We start from the raw sequence: 12,609 nt of genomic DNA, 5'->3' as shown, positions 1-12,609 counted from the left end.
GAGTGAGGGGGGGGGGGGGGGTGCTCTCCTGTGTGCTCAGAATAACCCTCAACCCCGAAAATGTAACCACGACGACCAAAGAAGGATGAAACCACCAAATGAACGTCTTCAGTAGGCGCCAACACACTCACAGACATACACACACACACTTTCTCCGGTTTTCCTCCAATTCTGTTACCACCCCCCCATTCCGCTTTTGTACCCCGGTCACCCCCTCCCCGACCTCCTCCCTCAGTCAGTCAGCATTGTGCTCTGGATGAAAGTGCCTCTGTGTGTGTGAAGGGCAGAGTGGTGCATGGTGTGGCCTGGAACAGACTGGGTGCCAAGACCATGAGACCCACAGGCCCTCCACACAAATGTGCAAACACACACACAAATATAGAAAAAAAAAAAAAAAAAGTACTACCAGCTATAACAAAGAAATAAACTCACCGCGCAGCTGGAAGTCCTCTCTTTCCCAGGTCTGCTCTCACCCTCTCTCCAACGTGACGATAAACATCTACAAGCGTCGTCACGGAGGCTTCACGTACCTACAGAGAGCACAAAACAAAGAACTGAAAAGCCATTTTAATACACATACACACTTCTACACTCCTGGCCCTGCAATTTACTAAGTATGCAAATTGATTTCAAAAATATTATGTTTACTTACACAGTGTAACTGTTATAAACACGCTAAAATGCATAACTTTCCAGGCCTGTAATGTCGCCTTCCCCTGAGAGGCATTTGATTTGCTGCCTGTGTTGTGAACACTGCTGGGATTGGACGGTGGGATGCGGATAAAGTGAATCTCGGCAGCCGGGGGTGGGCAGGCATGTTGAGCCCCTTGATTGGTCAGGACAGCATGTGGGTAGATAATCATTGGGTAGAAGACAGAAGCAGATTTCGGCTTTGGGGTGCAACTCGGTAGGAGGTTAAAGCAGCCTCTCTCCTTTCCTCGGTCTTTCTCACACACACACACACACACACACACACACACTCACAGGGCTGCATGCTGGCGTGTGGGTTAACAACTGGGTGTTGGTGCCCATGATTCAGCGGCGAAGCTTTGGGGTGGGGGTGGGGGGTGGGGGGTTACAGACCCTCTCCTCGCTAATAACAGCAATAATCTACCTCCTGGTGTGCGCCAACACATTGTGTGCTGGGAGATTAAACCACACAGGAAGCTTCAGGGTGATACAGGGGGAAAAAACAACAACGTCCAACCAGAAGCGGCATTTTTAGCCATGGAAAAAAAATGGCCTGGCAACTACTATTTTGACAAGCTCAAAGTATGAGAGCAATTGTGACTATTGGACAAAGGATGCAAGTGACAGCAGGAGCAGGATTCCTGGGCTGTAAAGCCTTGGCTTTGGCTGCAGTGACTCTCAGCAGCAGTGGCTGCACACGTGTAACATCGAAGTGAACCATGATAAAAGTTTCACACGTTCTCCCTGAGTTTGCGTGGACTTTCTATTTGCAGTCTGGTTTCCTCATATCATCCAGGAAACATTTTCTGGTGAACTTTTCACATACGGGTGTTAGACACTATATGAATTATACACCGTGTGAAAGTCCAAACCCGGCGTGGAGAGATTCCAGCACATGTGATCTGTGTAGGATAACGCAAGTCCGGAAGATGCGTACGGTCCCATGAGCCATGCGTTTAAAAATGTATTACATACACATGCTCATTTGCAAAATCATGTTTTGGTTCAAGCCAATTTCTAACCTAGAACTGAATACAAGAGGGAAGTTCAGTCAAAACAAAAATACAGCCATTTTGTTTTTTAATTGAACCGCAATGGAAATGTATCTTTTACCTGTGGGTTTTGGTCTTCAGTCAAAGAGCACAGATAAGGAACTATTTTACTAAGGCTCAGGGGATGGGATCCAAACCTGGAAGAAACACACAGAGAAAACAGTCAATGTGGCATCTGCTGCATCATTCTACACTGCGCTGCGCCGAGCATGCTTCCCACGGCCATGTGGACGACACACAACTAACACTATGAATATGTGAAAACCCAGGAGCGGCTCATTACGGTGCTGTGTTTTTTTTCCCCCTCACTCTGCTCGCTCTTAATGGATGACCGAGTTTGTACAGCAGCCATCTTTAGCTTTACTATCAGGTAGCAGCTTAGCATTTACCACAACAGTGTCACTTTCCATTAGCAAAAAGATGCTAAAATTAGCACAGTGGATCTCACAGCCTAGATTTGCTGTGTGTCTGTAACCTCGAGGTGGAAAATACAGTGCGGGCCAAGCCACGGAGCTCTTAACTGCTGTCAAACAAGCTGCAACAAACTTCTGTTTAGTCATATGTGCATCCATACAATGTTTGCTTCATGCCCCTGTGAGTTTGCATAATCCAGTAACAACCAGGAAAGAAGTGTGAGTGCAATCATATGTCCGCTGGATCTCGAAGGAGAAGAGATTACCTCATAAATATCTAAAGAAACGTGTGTCTGAAAAGTGTGGCATCACGTGACCAAAGTGCTGGTTTCACGTGTGCCAACCCTCCAGAGTCACACAAACTGTTAAGAGGATTAATCCTGGAAACAGAGGACATGTGTTTCTTCGACAAACAACCGGGTCATGGGAAAGTGGTGGTGGTTACATGACTGTGCACCCCTCAGTCTGGAGAACTTTCACTAACATGCACTGAATAAGTTTAACAACAGTGCAGGGTAAAAACTGGACCATTTCTGACAAACATATACACACAACAGCCACAGCATCAGATCTGTAACATAACCAATATTTATTGATACTAATACTCTGCTGCTGTGACCCAACGGCTTCAAGGTTCCATATGTGTTTATAGATGATCCAAATAAGCATGTCTTTGCTGTAAAAGGTGTGTATTTGTGCTATGTTGACTTTCTGTCCTCTCCAATCAATGTGAGCTGCCCGATCACTTAGACCCAGAACATTCTGTGGTTGTGAATGAAAAGTAAGTAGTGTGTGTGGGACAAACCTTTCATAACCTTTCACATTTCGGCAAGTGACGCAAACTGAGGAGAAGTAACTCACGTGCTGAGCGTGGCACTGAGACAAAGGCAGATTCCTTCTCGACTGCGGAAGTTCTTGTGTTTAAAACCAGGAAGCAGCCTTTCCCAAACATACTGGATAAAAGACAGAGGAGGGACAGAGAGAGAAAACATCAGCTAGAGCAAGCAGAGGAGACTTTGATACAAGGTTTTTAAAGTGATTACAATTAATGATATGCATGAAGAGATGTGTACAAACAAAACTAAACTGACTGGAAATGTGGCTTGGTGGTTCCTTCAATACCCAGTAGAGGGAGCCAAAACAAACAGTACCATTCACTGTAGTGAGTTTCAATTATGGATATGAAGGTTTGTAGTCTGCGACTTGTTCTGTATTTGTTCTGCATTTTAAACAGGCAACGTTCAGAAAGCCATCCAAGAACTATAACAAATATTTGAGTGTTAGTATAAGCAATCTGTATTATGTGTACAAAATGCACAATGCAGTGTAGTTTACCACGACTGCAACCTTATAGAACATCTGCCGTCATTGGCTTCAGCTCCTGAACTTCAACTCCTACATGTTCAGGCTGCTGATACTTTTACAGCTCAACATTTTCTCAGCTTTTCCATACTACACAAAGTTTGAGTCACTACTTTTTAAAACAACAACAAAAACTATCATTTTGCAGTATCTGTCATGTTACAACAATCATGTAAGGAGGGATCAGTGTGTTCGCGGTCCTCACACCCTCTATGAACGTGTGTATGTGTGTGTGTGTGTGTGTGTGTCTGTCTCACCATGGGCGAGGCCGTCTGCTCCATGCAGCGTAGGATGAGAGCTTGGCTGTTCTCCCTGACCTGGTCCTTCCCATCACCCAGCCTGTCCACCAGAGCGGGTAGAACTACAGTCCAGGAAGGAAAGAGAGGAAAAACAGAGAGAGCAGCTTTAGATGAGAACAACAATGTATGAAATTACAAATCACAATGTGCGTCAAATGAAGAAGAAATTAATCCACATGTGACCCCGACTCTCAGCCAGATTTAAAGGGCAAAGATAATCAAGACTGCCCCCAAGTGGAGCTCTTTTAAAACACAATATACAATTCAGTAGAGCTTGTGATCCGACAGAGACAGAAACTCAATGCGATAATATACACGCTAAGGAAACAACAGTCAATACCGCGGCTCTGGCAAAGTGGAATAGGGGACAGGAAATGAGAAATGGACCGTGAGTAAAATAACGTCAAGATCATCAAATGCTCTCATGTCAGCGTGGCCTATCTATCGCAGTGACACCATGAAGAATAAACACGAGCCTCGTTTCTCTCTGAAATCAGCAATAGAGTTACAATAGAGGCTGCTAATGGTGTTCATCATCAGCTAAACTCGCAGGTCAGGAGGTAGACGGCAGCTTTCCATAATAAACCGACGGCCACGGCAAGCAATTCAATAATGCTTAGATCTCATTCATCATGTGAACGAGAGACCTGCAGTGCAAAACAATTCTGCTGAGCGTAATGAAGAAATACCAAGAATGACATCAATAGCTTTCTGTGCCACAGGCCTCTACACTGCTATTACATTCTTCTTCATTACTGTCTTTGAAGGCAAGTTAAGTGATGCATTTGAGTACCAATTTAAATAAAATCTTGTCTCTTTAGGTGCCCCCCCCCCCAATGAGAGATACTTCTATATTTAGGTGAGTCACAAAACGATCAAGTGTTTCAGTTTCGTTGTTTTTAATGTTAGAATGCTCAGTGGAGCCTCATCCTCCAATCCAAAGTCCAAAATACAGAGCTTACGGAGGTTAAAATTGTCTCTGGTTACTTTCTGAGTTACATAAAACTCTCAGACTCCCTCTGACATTCACACAGTGAGATGAAACGCAAATACACAGAATGGCACAAGCATACACACACACACCCTGCCCACATTCCTCATCTGAAACATCAGCGAGAGTGATGTCATCTGTCCTTTTCCGTGTGTGTGTGTGTGTCTCTACATTATGCGACCACAACAGCTGGTTGTCCTGGAAACAAGGACAATACTACCAAACAGAAAAAAAAAATGACAGGGGGGTCATTGTCGTACCAAACCACGTCATCTGCTGTAGTAAAAATGAAAACATAGGATGCAGACACACTTCAACAGAGCCACCAGAAACTGTTACACTGCAAACACAATACGTATAAGAAATCTGAGAATGGCCGCATGTGATCTGTATGCTCCACTTCTATTTCTGCAATACACAAGGGAAGTGCTGGGCAGGAGGCTCACAGTCACACACACACACACTAAGAGCAATCTCAGGCAGCAGCCCTGTGCAGTAAGTCAGGCCTGGAGATCAATATAATCACTCACTCTCAATGATCTCATCTCCCTCCCCTCTGAGTGCGTGAGTGTGTGTGTGTGTGTGTGTGTGTGTGTGTGTGTGTGTGTGTGTGTGTGTGTGTGTGGGAGCAGGGAGAAGAACAGTGCGAGTACAGGAAAGGAGAAATGGAAGTCAGATGCAGGGAGGGGAGATTCCAGGGCTGGTAGTGGCTGACTGAGGTGTTTCCATCATCTGGTTGAAGCACACACAGCTGTGCCAAGGCACTGTGCTACATGGTGTGTGTGTGTGTGTGTGTGTGTGTGTGTGTGTGTGTGTGTGTGTATATGGGTGTGTGCGGTGGCAGACTCTGCACAGCGTGACAGGTCCAGTCACCCCTGAGCTGCGGCGCTGTGTTCAGCATGCTCGTTTGTGACAGGAGCCAGTCTGGCTGACAAAGACAGCTGGTGACACCTTAAGTGGGCACACACTCACACAGGGGCTGGCACTGACATAACACACACATAATACACACACACACGCACACACAGAGCCCTGAAACCTGACACAGGACTCAGTCTATGAGATCACGCTTGTACGGTGTGTTTTGGGGGTGTACCAGGGTGAGCTACAGTAGGGTCTAAACATAGGAACTCGGAGGATGTATAATAGAGGGGGCGGTGCCAGGCTCCACTGCAAGGCCGCCGGCCGGTCGCAGAGGAACCACAAAGTGGAAGTGAGAGACAAAATGGAAGGACATGTGACAGAGAGGCTGTATGACAACACAAGGACTATGACACTTCTTGAAACCAAGAATAATAAGGTGGACTGTAAGCTTCTTATTTTAGACTAAATAACCTTTACTACTGAGAGCCACCCACAGCTAAAGACGAGGTCTGAAACAAGTTTCGAACCTCGTTAACTAAAAGATGATGATCACACCTCTCACAATGAGGGAAAAACGAGGACAGGTGTTGCTGGTTGTCATGTTAGTAAAGACAAGTTTGCACATGTTTGGTATATAAAGATGGAAACCGCCACAAAAACATAAACAGTGTTTGTGTGCTTCATTAAAGTACTTTTGGAAGCAACAAATATTTCCAGTTTAGTGGCTTTGCCACTCGTTTTTTGAGAACAAATACGAGGCTTTCATGAATGACTCTGCTGTAAATGGAGCACAACCTGTAGAAAACACAAAGTGGCGAGGGATAAAACGTTTCACCTGTGCCCAGGTATCCTTTGAACCGTTCTCCCATGCGATCCACAAAAGCGCCGCAGATGTCCATTCCCAACAACGCCACCTAGAAAAGAGAGAGGAAGTTTATATAAGGTCATGTAATTCTATGAGCGTGTGAGATAGAAACAGACCTTTCACACCTACAGCACTCTGTAAATCATCACAAATACTGCAGAAGACCAATAGATGGAGGATTAAAATTACTTCTTACTGCAGAAGTGTGAGAATAAATTTAGATCTGATCTTGGCAAATTGTGTGTTTAATTTAAAAAAAAAAAAAAAAAAAAACATAACAAAAAAGGGGTAATTCGAGTTGTCTCTGACCGAATGATTACACTGGTATGTAGAAGCACGCCTTTTGCCGGCTTTTATCAGGATGTGGACCAGTAAGTCTGCGAGCAGGTTTTTAATCTGGATGAGTCTGAGAAAGAAATAAGATGCTATCATGAAATGACGGATGATTCAGCTTGTAAACCGCGTGGAATACAGTGAAAGGAAATAATGACGAAATGGATCAACGAGCCAGCTGCTTCCTATGACTTGTGACTTTGTGTACTGTGCATTTTTTTGCACTACAAAGGGAATTATTTGCGACTATGGACTGCTCTGTATATCATAAGAGACTGCTGTGGTTGTGGCACTCCAGAGGTCTCTGAAGAGACTTCTTCTCCTGACAATGGCCTCCTTCTGCCTTCTTTCTAACCGAAAAGCAAGGCAAACCCGCCCATGCACACAGACAGTGCAGACTCTTCTTTTCACTGCACGGGTGTCTGATGGAAGAACCGCTGTGCTAAGATATTTTCTGACGTGTTCATTTTTTTTGCTTTTAGATGCTCTTTTAAACTCGCTGGTGCTACACCATCTTTTATTGAACAGTGTACCTCCCAGCCAGGGAGCCACGGATGCTGATTTTGGTTTGATAATGTGCTAAAAAAGGTCTGTATGGAGACTCCCGACCTCGACATTTTAACAGGTCTTCGCAGACCGCTTTAATACTCTGTCACATGACCTTCATGTCATATTTAATGGTGAAAAACAAGCCGTTTCAAAGGTTGTCGTACTTCAACAGCTGTGACACTCCTGATTATGTAACAGTGTTGTGTCCGTGTTATTCTACCTACAAAACAGATGCTAATGAAAGCAAACAGAGTGTCACTGGGGGTTTAGTTTAAAAATGAAAGCACTTTGAAAGAAAACTACTTCTAGACTACAATATTCATAGTTCACCAACTGGCTTATCATTTCTCTCTGACTGCTGTAATTCACATCTGTTTTTCTCTCTCTCTCTCCAAAAAGCACCATGTGAATGAAGCGACAAAGAAAAAGCACTCATATCAGCAGTGGTCTGGACATATTTGGACATTCATATGCTTATTTCTAATATGACTGATGCCATGATAACCATCCCACTCTATCAACTTTTTATAGATTGTGTCACAGGTAAACTTGAAATACATCACATGCACAAATTTCCAACCATGTTTCTGGTTTGGAAACATTTTCATTGAGTCGAATTCCTGATGAAAGCTTTCTTTCACGCACCAAAGCATATTTTAAGTCAGTACGCTGCTACCCTTGTGACTATGCCCTTAATTTTCCAAGGTCCAGGGTGTAAGTCATTTCTTGAAAGAAAACTTTTAAGTGACACAACTTATAGAGGGGGAGGCAGACAGATTCTTGTGTCTCGCTGTGGAGTTTTTCCACTGTGTTTCTGATTAGGATCACATCCCACACTGCGCTGTGCTCCTGGAATGCTTGTTTTGGCAACGCTGTGGTATAACTCAGACTAAAAAGAAAATCCATTTAAACTGCTCTCTCTCGACTCTGTCCAGGACTGGTGAAAAAGAGCCAGACTGCTGTTTTTTTCCCTATTTTAGTCAAAGGAAGGCCAGGTAAGAATAGTAACAAAAACCATGAAATCAGGGGTGATGAACGAAGAAAACAGGAAACCGCGATGAAGGCCATAACACCAGATAGAACGAAAAATCACCTGTACACAAAACACGAGTTAGTGTCACTATGATGACTCCTTACTGATCTAATTTAGGATGAAGAGGCAAAACAGCAAGACAAAGAAGAAACTGTACAGGATGGAAACAGCCCCGAGGCCTCCCGACCCCTCCTCCATCCAAGAGCCCAACAAGCTTGGTACCCACAACCATATGGCATTTTCACTTTGGTGAGACAGCAATAAGGGGGTGAGTGATGGAAGTCATGCTTATTCACCTTGAGATTACAACATAAATAGAAACACATGTGCCTCTCCTGCTGGAAAGACCCCCCTGCAGAGTAAATACCCAAATATGGCTGCAGAATAAATGGAAAATATGGGTGGCAAGCAGAGAGAAAAATAAGGGAGTAAATGGTCACTCTGGTATCGCTCAAAACCAGTGAGAAATTGTGACTGGGTTATCACACATATTTTACCCTCCATCTCTAGAATGCTAGCTTCTAAACGTTTTGGTGGCTCAGACATGTCTAAGAAAAACAACTGTAAATATTTAGCCCAGCATGAATGGCTCTTTGTGAAGGCTCAGGTTGGAGTGGAGGGTGGCTTAGCGCTTTAATTCGCACACCGTGTCCAGGGTTTGCTGCGGAATCTAGAGAGGCTTAAAATAAGTCTTGGGACGGAAAAAACAGAGGCTCAGGAAGAAACGTCGAGACGTAGACGAAGCGTGCAAAGATTTGACCACAGCAATTTATTTCAAAATTGATTAATGATCAAAAGTATATGCTTCAATGTTTCATCAATATATTTCATCAAGCAGCTGCTCTCACGTACCAGTGGCACTTCCTCAGATACACTTACATAACACTAAGGTGATGTTACCGTGACTAAAGATGAGATAAGAAAGCACATAACTTCTATTATTAAACTGCAGAAAGCACTGAACTCCACTCCCAATCACTGGGAGATGATGACGTAACATCAATAAATGTCAGATTGCAGATTACAGTCATTGATTCACATCCTGTGCCAGAGACATTTGAACATGTATGACATGACATTTATAAAATTGCCACAACTAAACAAATTTACGTGTGTGAACACAAGAGTCTGAAACCAGAATCAACCCTGAAGCTAGTGGCTATCATCTCGATCTAAACAGGCAGCATGCAGTATTAATGCTCCATTGTCTACATGTCTCACTAAAGACTGCTGCCTCTATGAAGCTTTTGAAGCAAAGTGCATTCAATGACTGTGCTGTTCCACCTACTTCAAAAACAAAGTATATCAAGTGATCAAAATGAAGCCAGGTGTGGGCGTACGACTGAAAAATAATAGCTTCAAAGAGGCTCATGTACTTTCTTCCCCAATCGACTGATTCCTATGAAGTGTCTAAGTGTGACACCTGCTTTTTCTTAAGATCTTAAATCTCTGAATTGGATTACAGAGGCATGACTTGTATTTTTCACTCACTCCTCCAAACCCATTCAACCTGTGCTCCTCTCCTCCTGTCAGCTCTGCATCATCTCTCCATCCTTCAGACTCGCCGTGCTGACTCAGCATCTTGTTCACAGCCAGCTCTTAATGCCTTTCGCACAACTGGGAGCCAATCATCACTGCTGAAAGCCTGCTGTACAAAGGCCTCTGAAGGGTCACAACTCACTTGCGCATCAGTGCCAAACACTGATCTCAGCTCAAATTACAGTCTGTGTCATCTACAGAGAGGAACCGACCTGCACAAAGGGAGACGAGAGGCTCATAGCAGCATAAAGAAGCACAAAAATTAAAATTCATGAGTCATGTAATGTCAACTTTTCGCCTGCTTTGGAAAAAGGGATTTGAATTTCTTTGCTTTCTGTATGGATTAGAGCGATGATTTGACAAAAAATGAAATACCCAGAAGGCAGAGTATCTGAAATATCAGGGACACAGAGAGCAAACAAGTTTACTGCACAGGCCTACCACAAGAAGGAAAAATCAGAAAAAATAACCCGTAAGAGCTTGAAGGAGGTTCAGAAGGAGAGGGGGAATGATGCAGAAACAGCATGGGTCATAACAATGAGTCTCCTAACCCCTCCCCCACCCCATCCCCATTTCTCCAGTAGTCTACAGTGCTGACAATGGGTCTCGATGACAGACAGTCTCAGGCAACAACAGCATAAACCGCAACAAACCACAGGAATGCCTCACAAAAGTCTCTCTCCATCTCTGGGGAGGAATTTAAAAATGTCTGCCCGTTTTGAACTATGATTAGACTTCTTGGCATTCACAAAGAACCATCTCTCCTTCATCCTTTGGGATCTGTGAGAAAATCCAAAGAATTATGAAATCTGTCTTGAACGGTAAAGCTTTAAAAGCAATGATGCCTGAGTAAAAGTAACTTTAGCAGCTCTTTCAAATGTTATCTTCAATAAAGTTCTTTGCACTGAAAATAAATAACACTTCAATCGCTCCCCATTTATGTTCCGTTCATCAGGCAAACGAATGGAAAATGATTCAGGCAGAGGATGAGCGGATGTCTGATACAGTGACACTGCACTACCTCCCTTCGATGACTAGATCAGCATCCCTCACCTTGAAATTGCTGGAGTTCACCCATCCCGTCAGCTCGTCTATGGTCTTGTCCAGCCGGGGTTTGTCCTGCTCCACGTCCGAAGAGCGCTGCGGGTCGTTTAAGTAGTCCACGAGCTCCTGACCGACCTGCAGCCTGCGGGTAACGTCTTTCTGCAGTACCTGCTGGTAGAAATAGTCCATGTTGTCATGATCCTCCATCGGGCAGTCAGTGCCGTGTGGCCAGCCCCTGGAGCTGGCCGGAGTCAGGGGACTGTGGTCGGTGGGATGGGGTGCGGAGAGCCGGAGATGTGAAGTGAAGTCCCACCGAGGGGCAGAGAGACTGCGCGGTCTGGACTGCGTCTGACTGATGTTGGATCATCAACATGCAATCCCCGATAAATGAAGACTAATTGAGCACAGAAAACATACTTCTGCCCCTTAAAAAAAAACTCGACTTTTCAGGCTGCGACAAAAACGTAGTCCGTCAGTTTGGGGTCTGTGCTTTGTTAGCTCAAACTGAACGTAAAAGTTGGAGAAACTTCTGGAAATGTGCAACTGTTAAGGTCCACGGGATGTTCTTTGAAGATATCCGCATCCAAGCAAACTAGCAGTCTTGTCTGGCTCTCTGTTATGCTAACAAAAATAGCACGAAGCCAGTTAGCAGAGCGACCCAAACAATGCTAGACAGCCTCGCGTAGAGCTAGCCGAGCCCGCTAACGCCTCCTGTCCGCAGGCCTGGCGCCTGGCGCTGCCCCGCTCCTCCGCTCCATACCCCCGGGGTGAAAGGTCTGGCAGCCGTCCGCTCTGCCTGCGGAGAACTTGCTCCAAACTTTTCCAACAAGAGCCGGACCCTGATCCCGCGCTAACCAGACCCTCTTTAATCCGAGAACCTTCGCTGTTGCCGCTGAAGCCGCTCACTGAAGGGACAGACTGCGCGTTGCCCGGAACCGCAGTTCAGCAGGAGGCGCTATGGCGCTTCCCATTAACGGACCAGGCCGCCGGGTCTTCAGGCGCCGCACAGCTAGCCAGACACATGCCTGATCAGAAATGGAAAAGTATTCGCCACCTCATGAGCCACAAGCATCACTGCACAATAGTATGACATGATTCCTAAATTAAAGTGTATTTTTATCTTTCGTCATGGTTTGATATTTTCTGGAAAACGGAAGTTATAAATTTAATAGTTATTGTGGGCGTGTTATTGTCTGTCGTCCACATGGGTCTCTAGTGACATCTAGCGGTGACATGGCGTTACAGCACGTGCTCAGTTTGCCGCAGTTTAACAGTGGATGAAGTCTGTTCAGATCAGTGACTCTCAAACTACTGTGGGGTTCTGCAGGGGGTGTTTCAAAGTTTTAGATTTCCGTTTTTGAAATCATGGAAAGGCGGTGTTGTGGAGTATATTGTGATGGGCCGAGTGGTCACCCCGACTGGGGATGTGGTCATCCAAGGCTTAGAGGAAAGGAAAGGGAAAAATCAGGGTGAAGATTTGGAGTTTCTTCAAAGAAAATAACTATTTGGGAGTTTTCAGTTTCCCAGTTTAAGAACACACAGGATCTTCTTCAGCCCCACAACAAGCTGAAACAG

At 44.8% G+C, this 12,609-nt stretch overlaps 1 protein-coding gene across 1 annotated transcript in view; it reads right to left on the bottom strand.

Annotated features, from left to right (window-relative positions):
• The window catches only part of LOC115408969 (CLIP-associating protein 2-like), a 49,715-nt gene extending 37,733 nt beyond the window's left edge, over positions 1–11,982 (bottom strand). Inside the window, 6 exon segments of the mRNA XM_030119911.1 lie at positions 433–530; positions 1,804–1,879; positions 3,017–3,108; positions 3,775–3,878; positions 6,507–6,585; positions 11,044–11,982. Of these exon segments, the coding sequence (XP_029975771.1) occupies positions 433–530; positions 1,804–1,879; positions 3,017–3,108; positions 3,775–3,878; positions 6,507–6,585; positions 11,044–11,241 (647 nt within the window). The 5' untranslated portion in view covers positions 11,242–11,982.
• Positions 11,983–12,609: the final 627 nt, after the last annotated feature.

This window comes from Salarias fasciatus, chromosome 22, assembly GCF_902148845.1.
Source record: "Salarias fasciatus chromosome 22, fSalaFa1.1, whole genome shotgun sequence".
NCBI lineage: Eukaryota > Metazoa > Chordata > Actinopteri > Blenniiformes > Blenniidae > Salarias > Salarias fasciatus.
The sequence above is the reverse complement of the archived record's forward strand: the minus strand, read 5'-3'. Positions and strand labels throughout refer to the sequence as shown.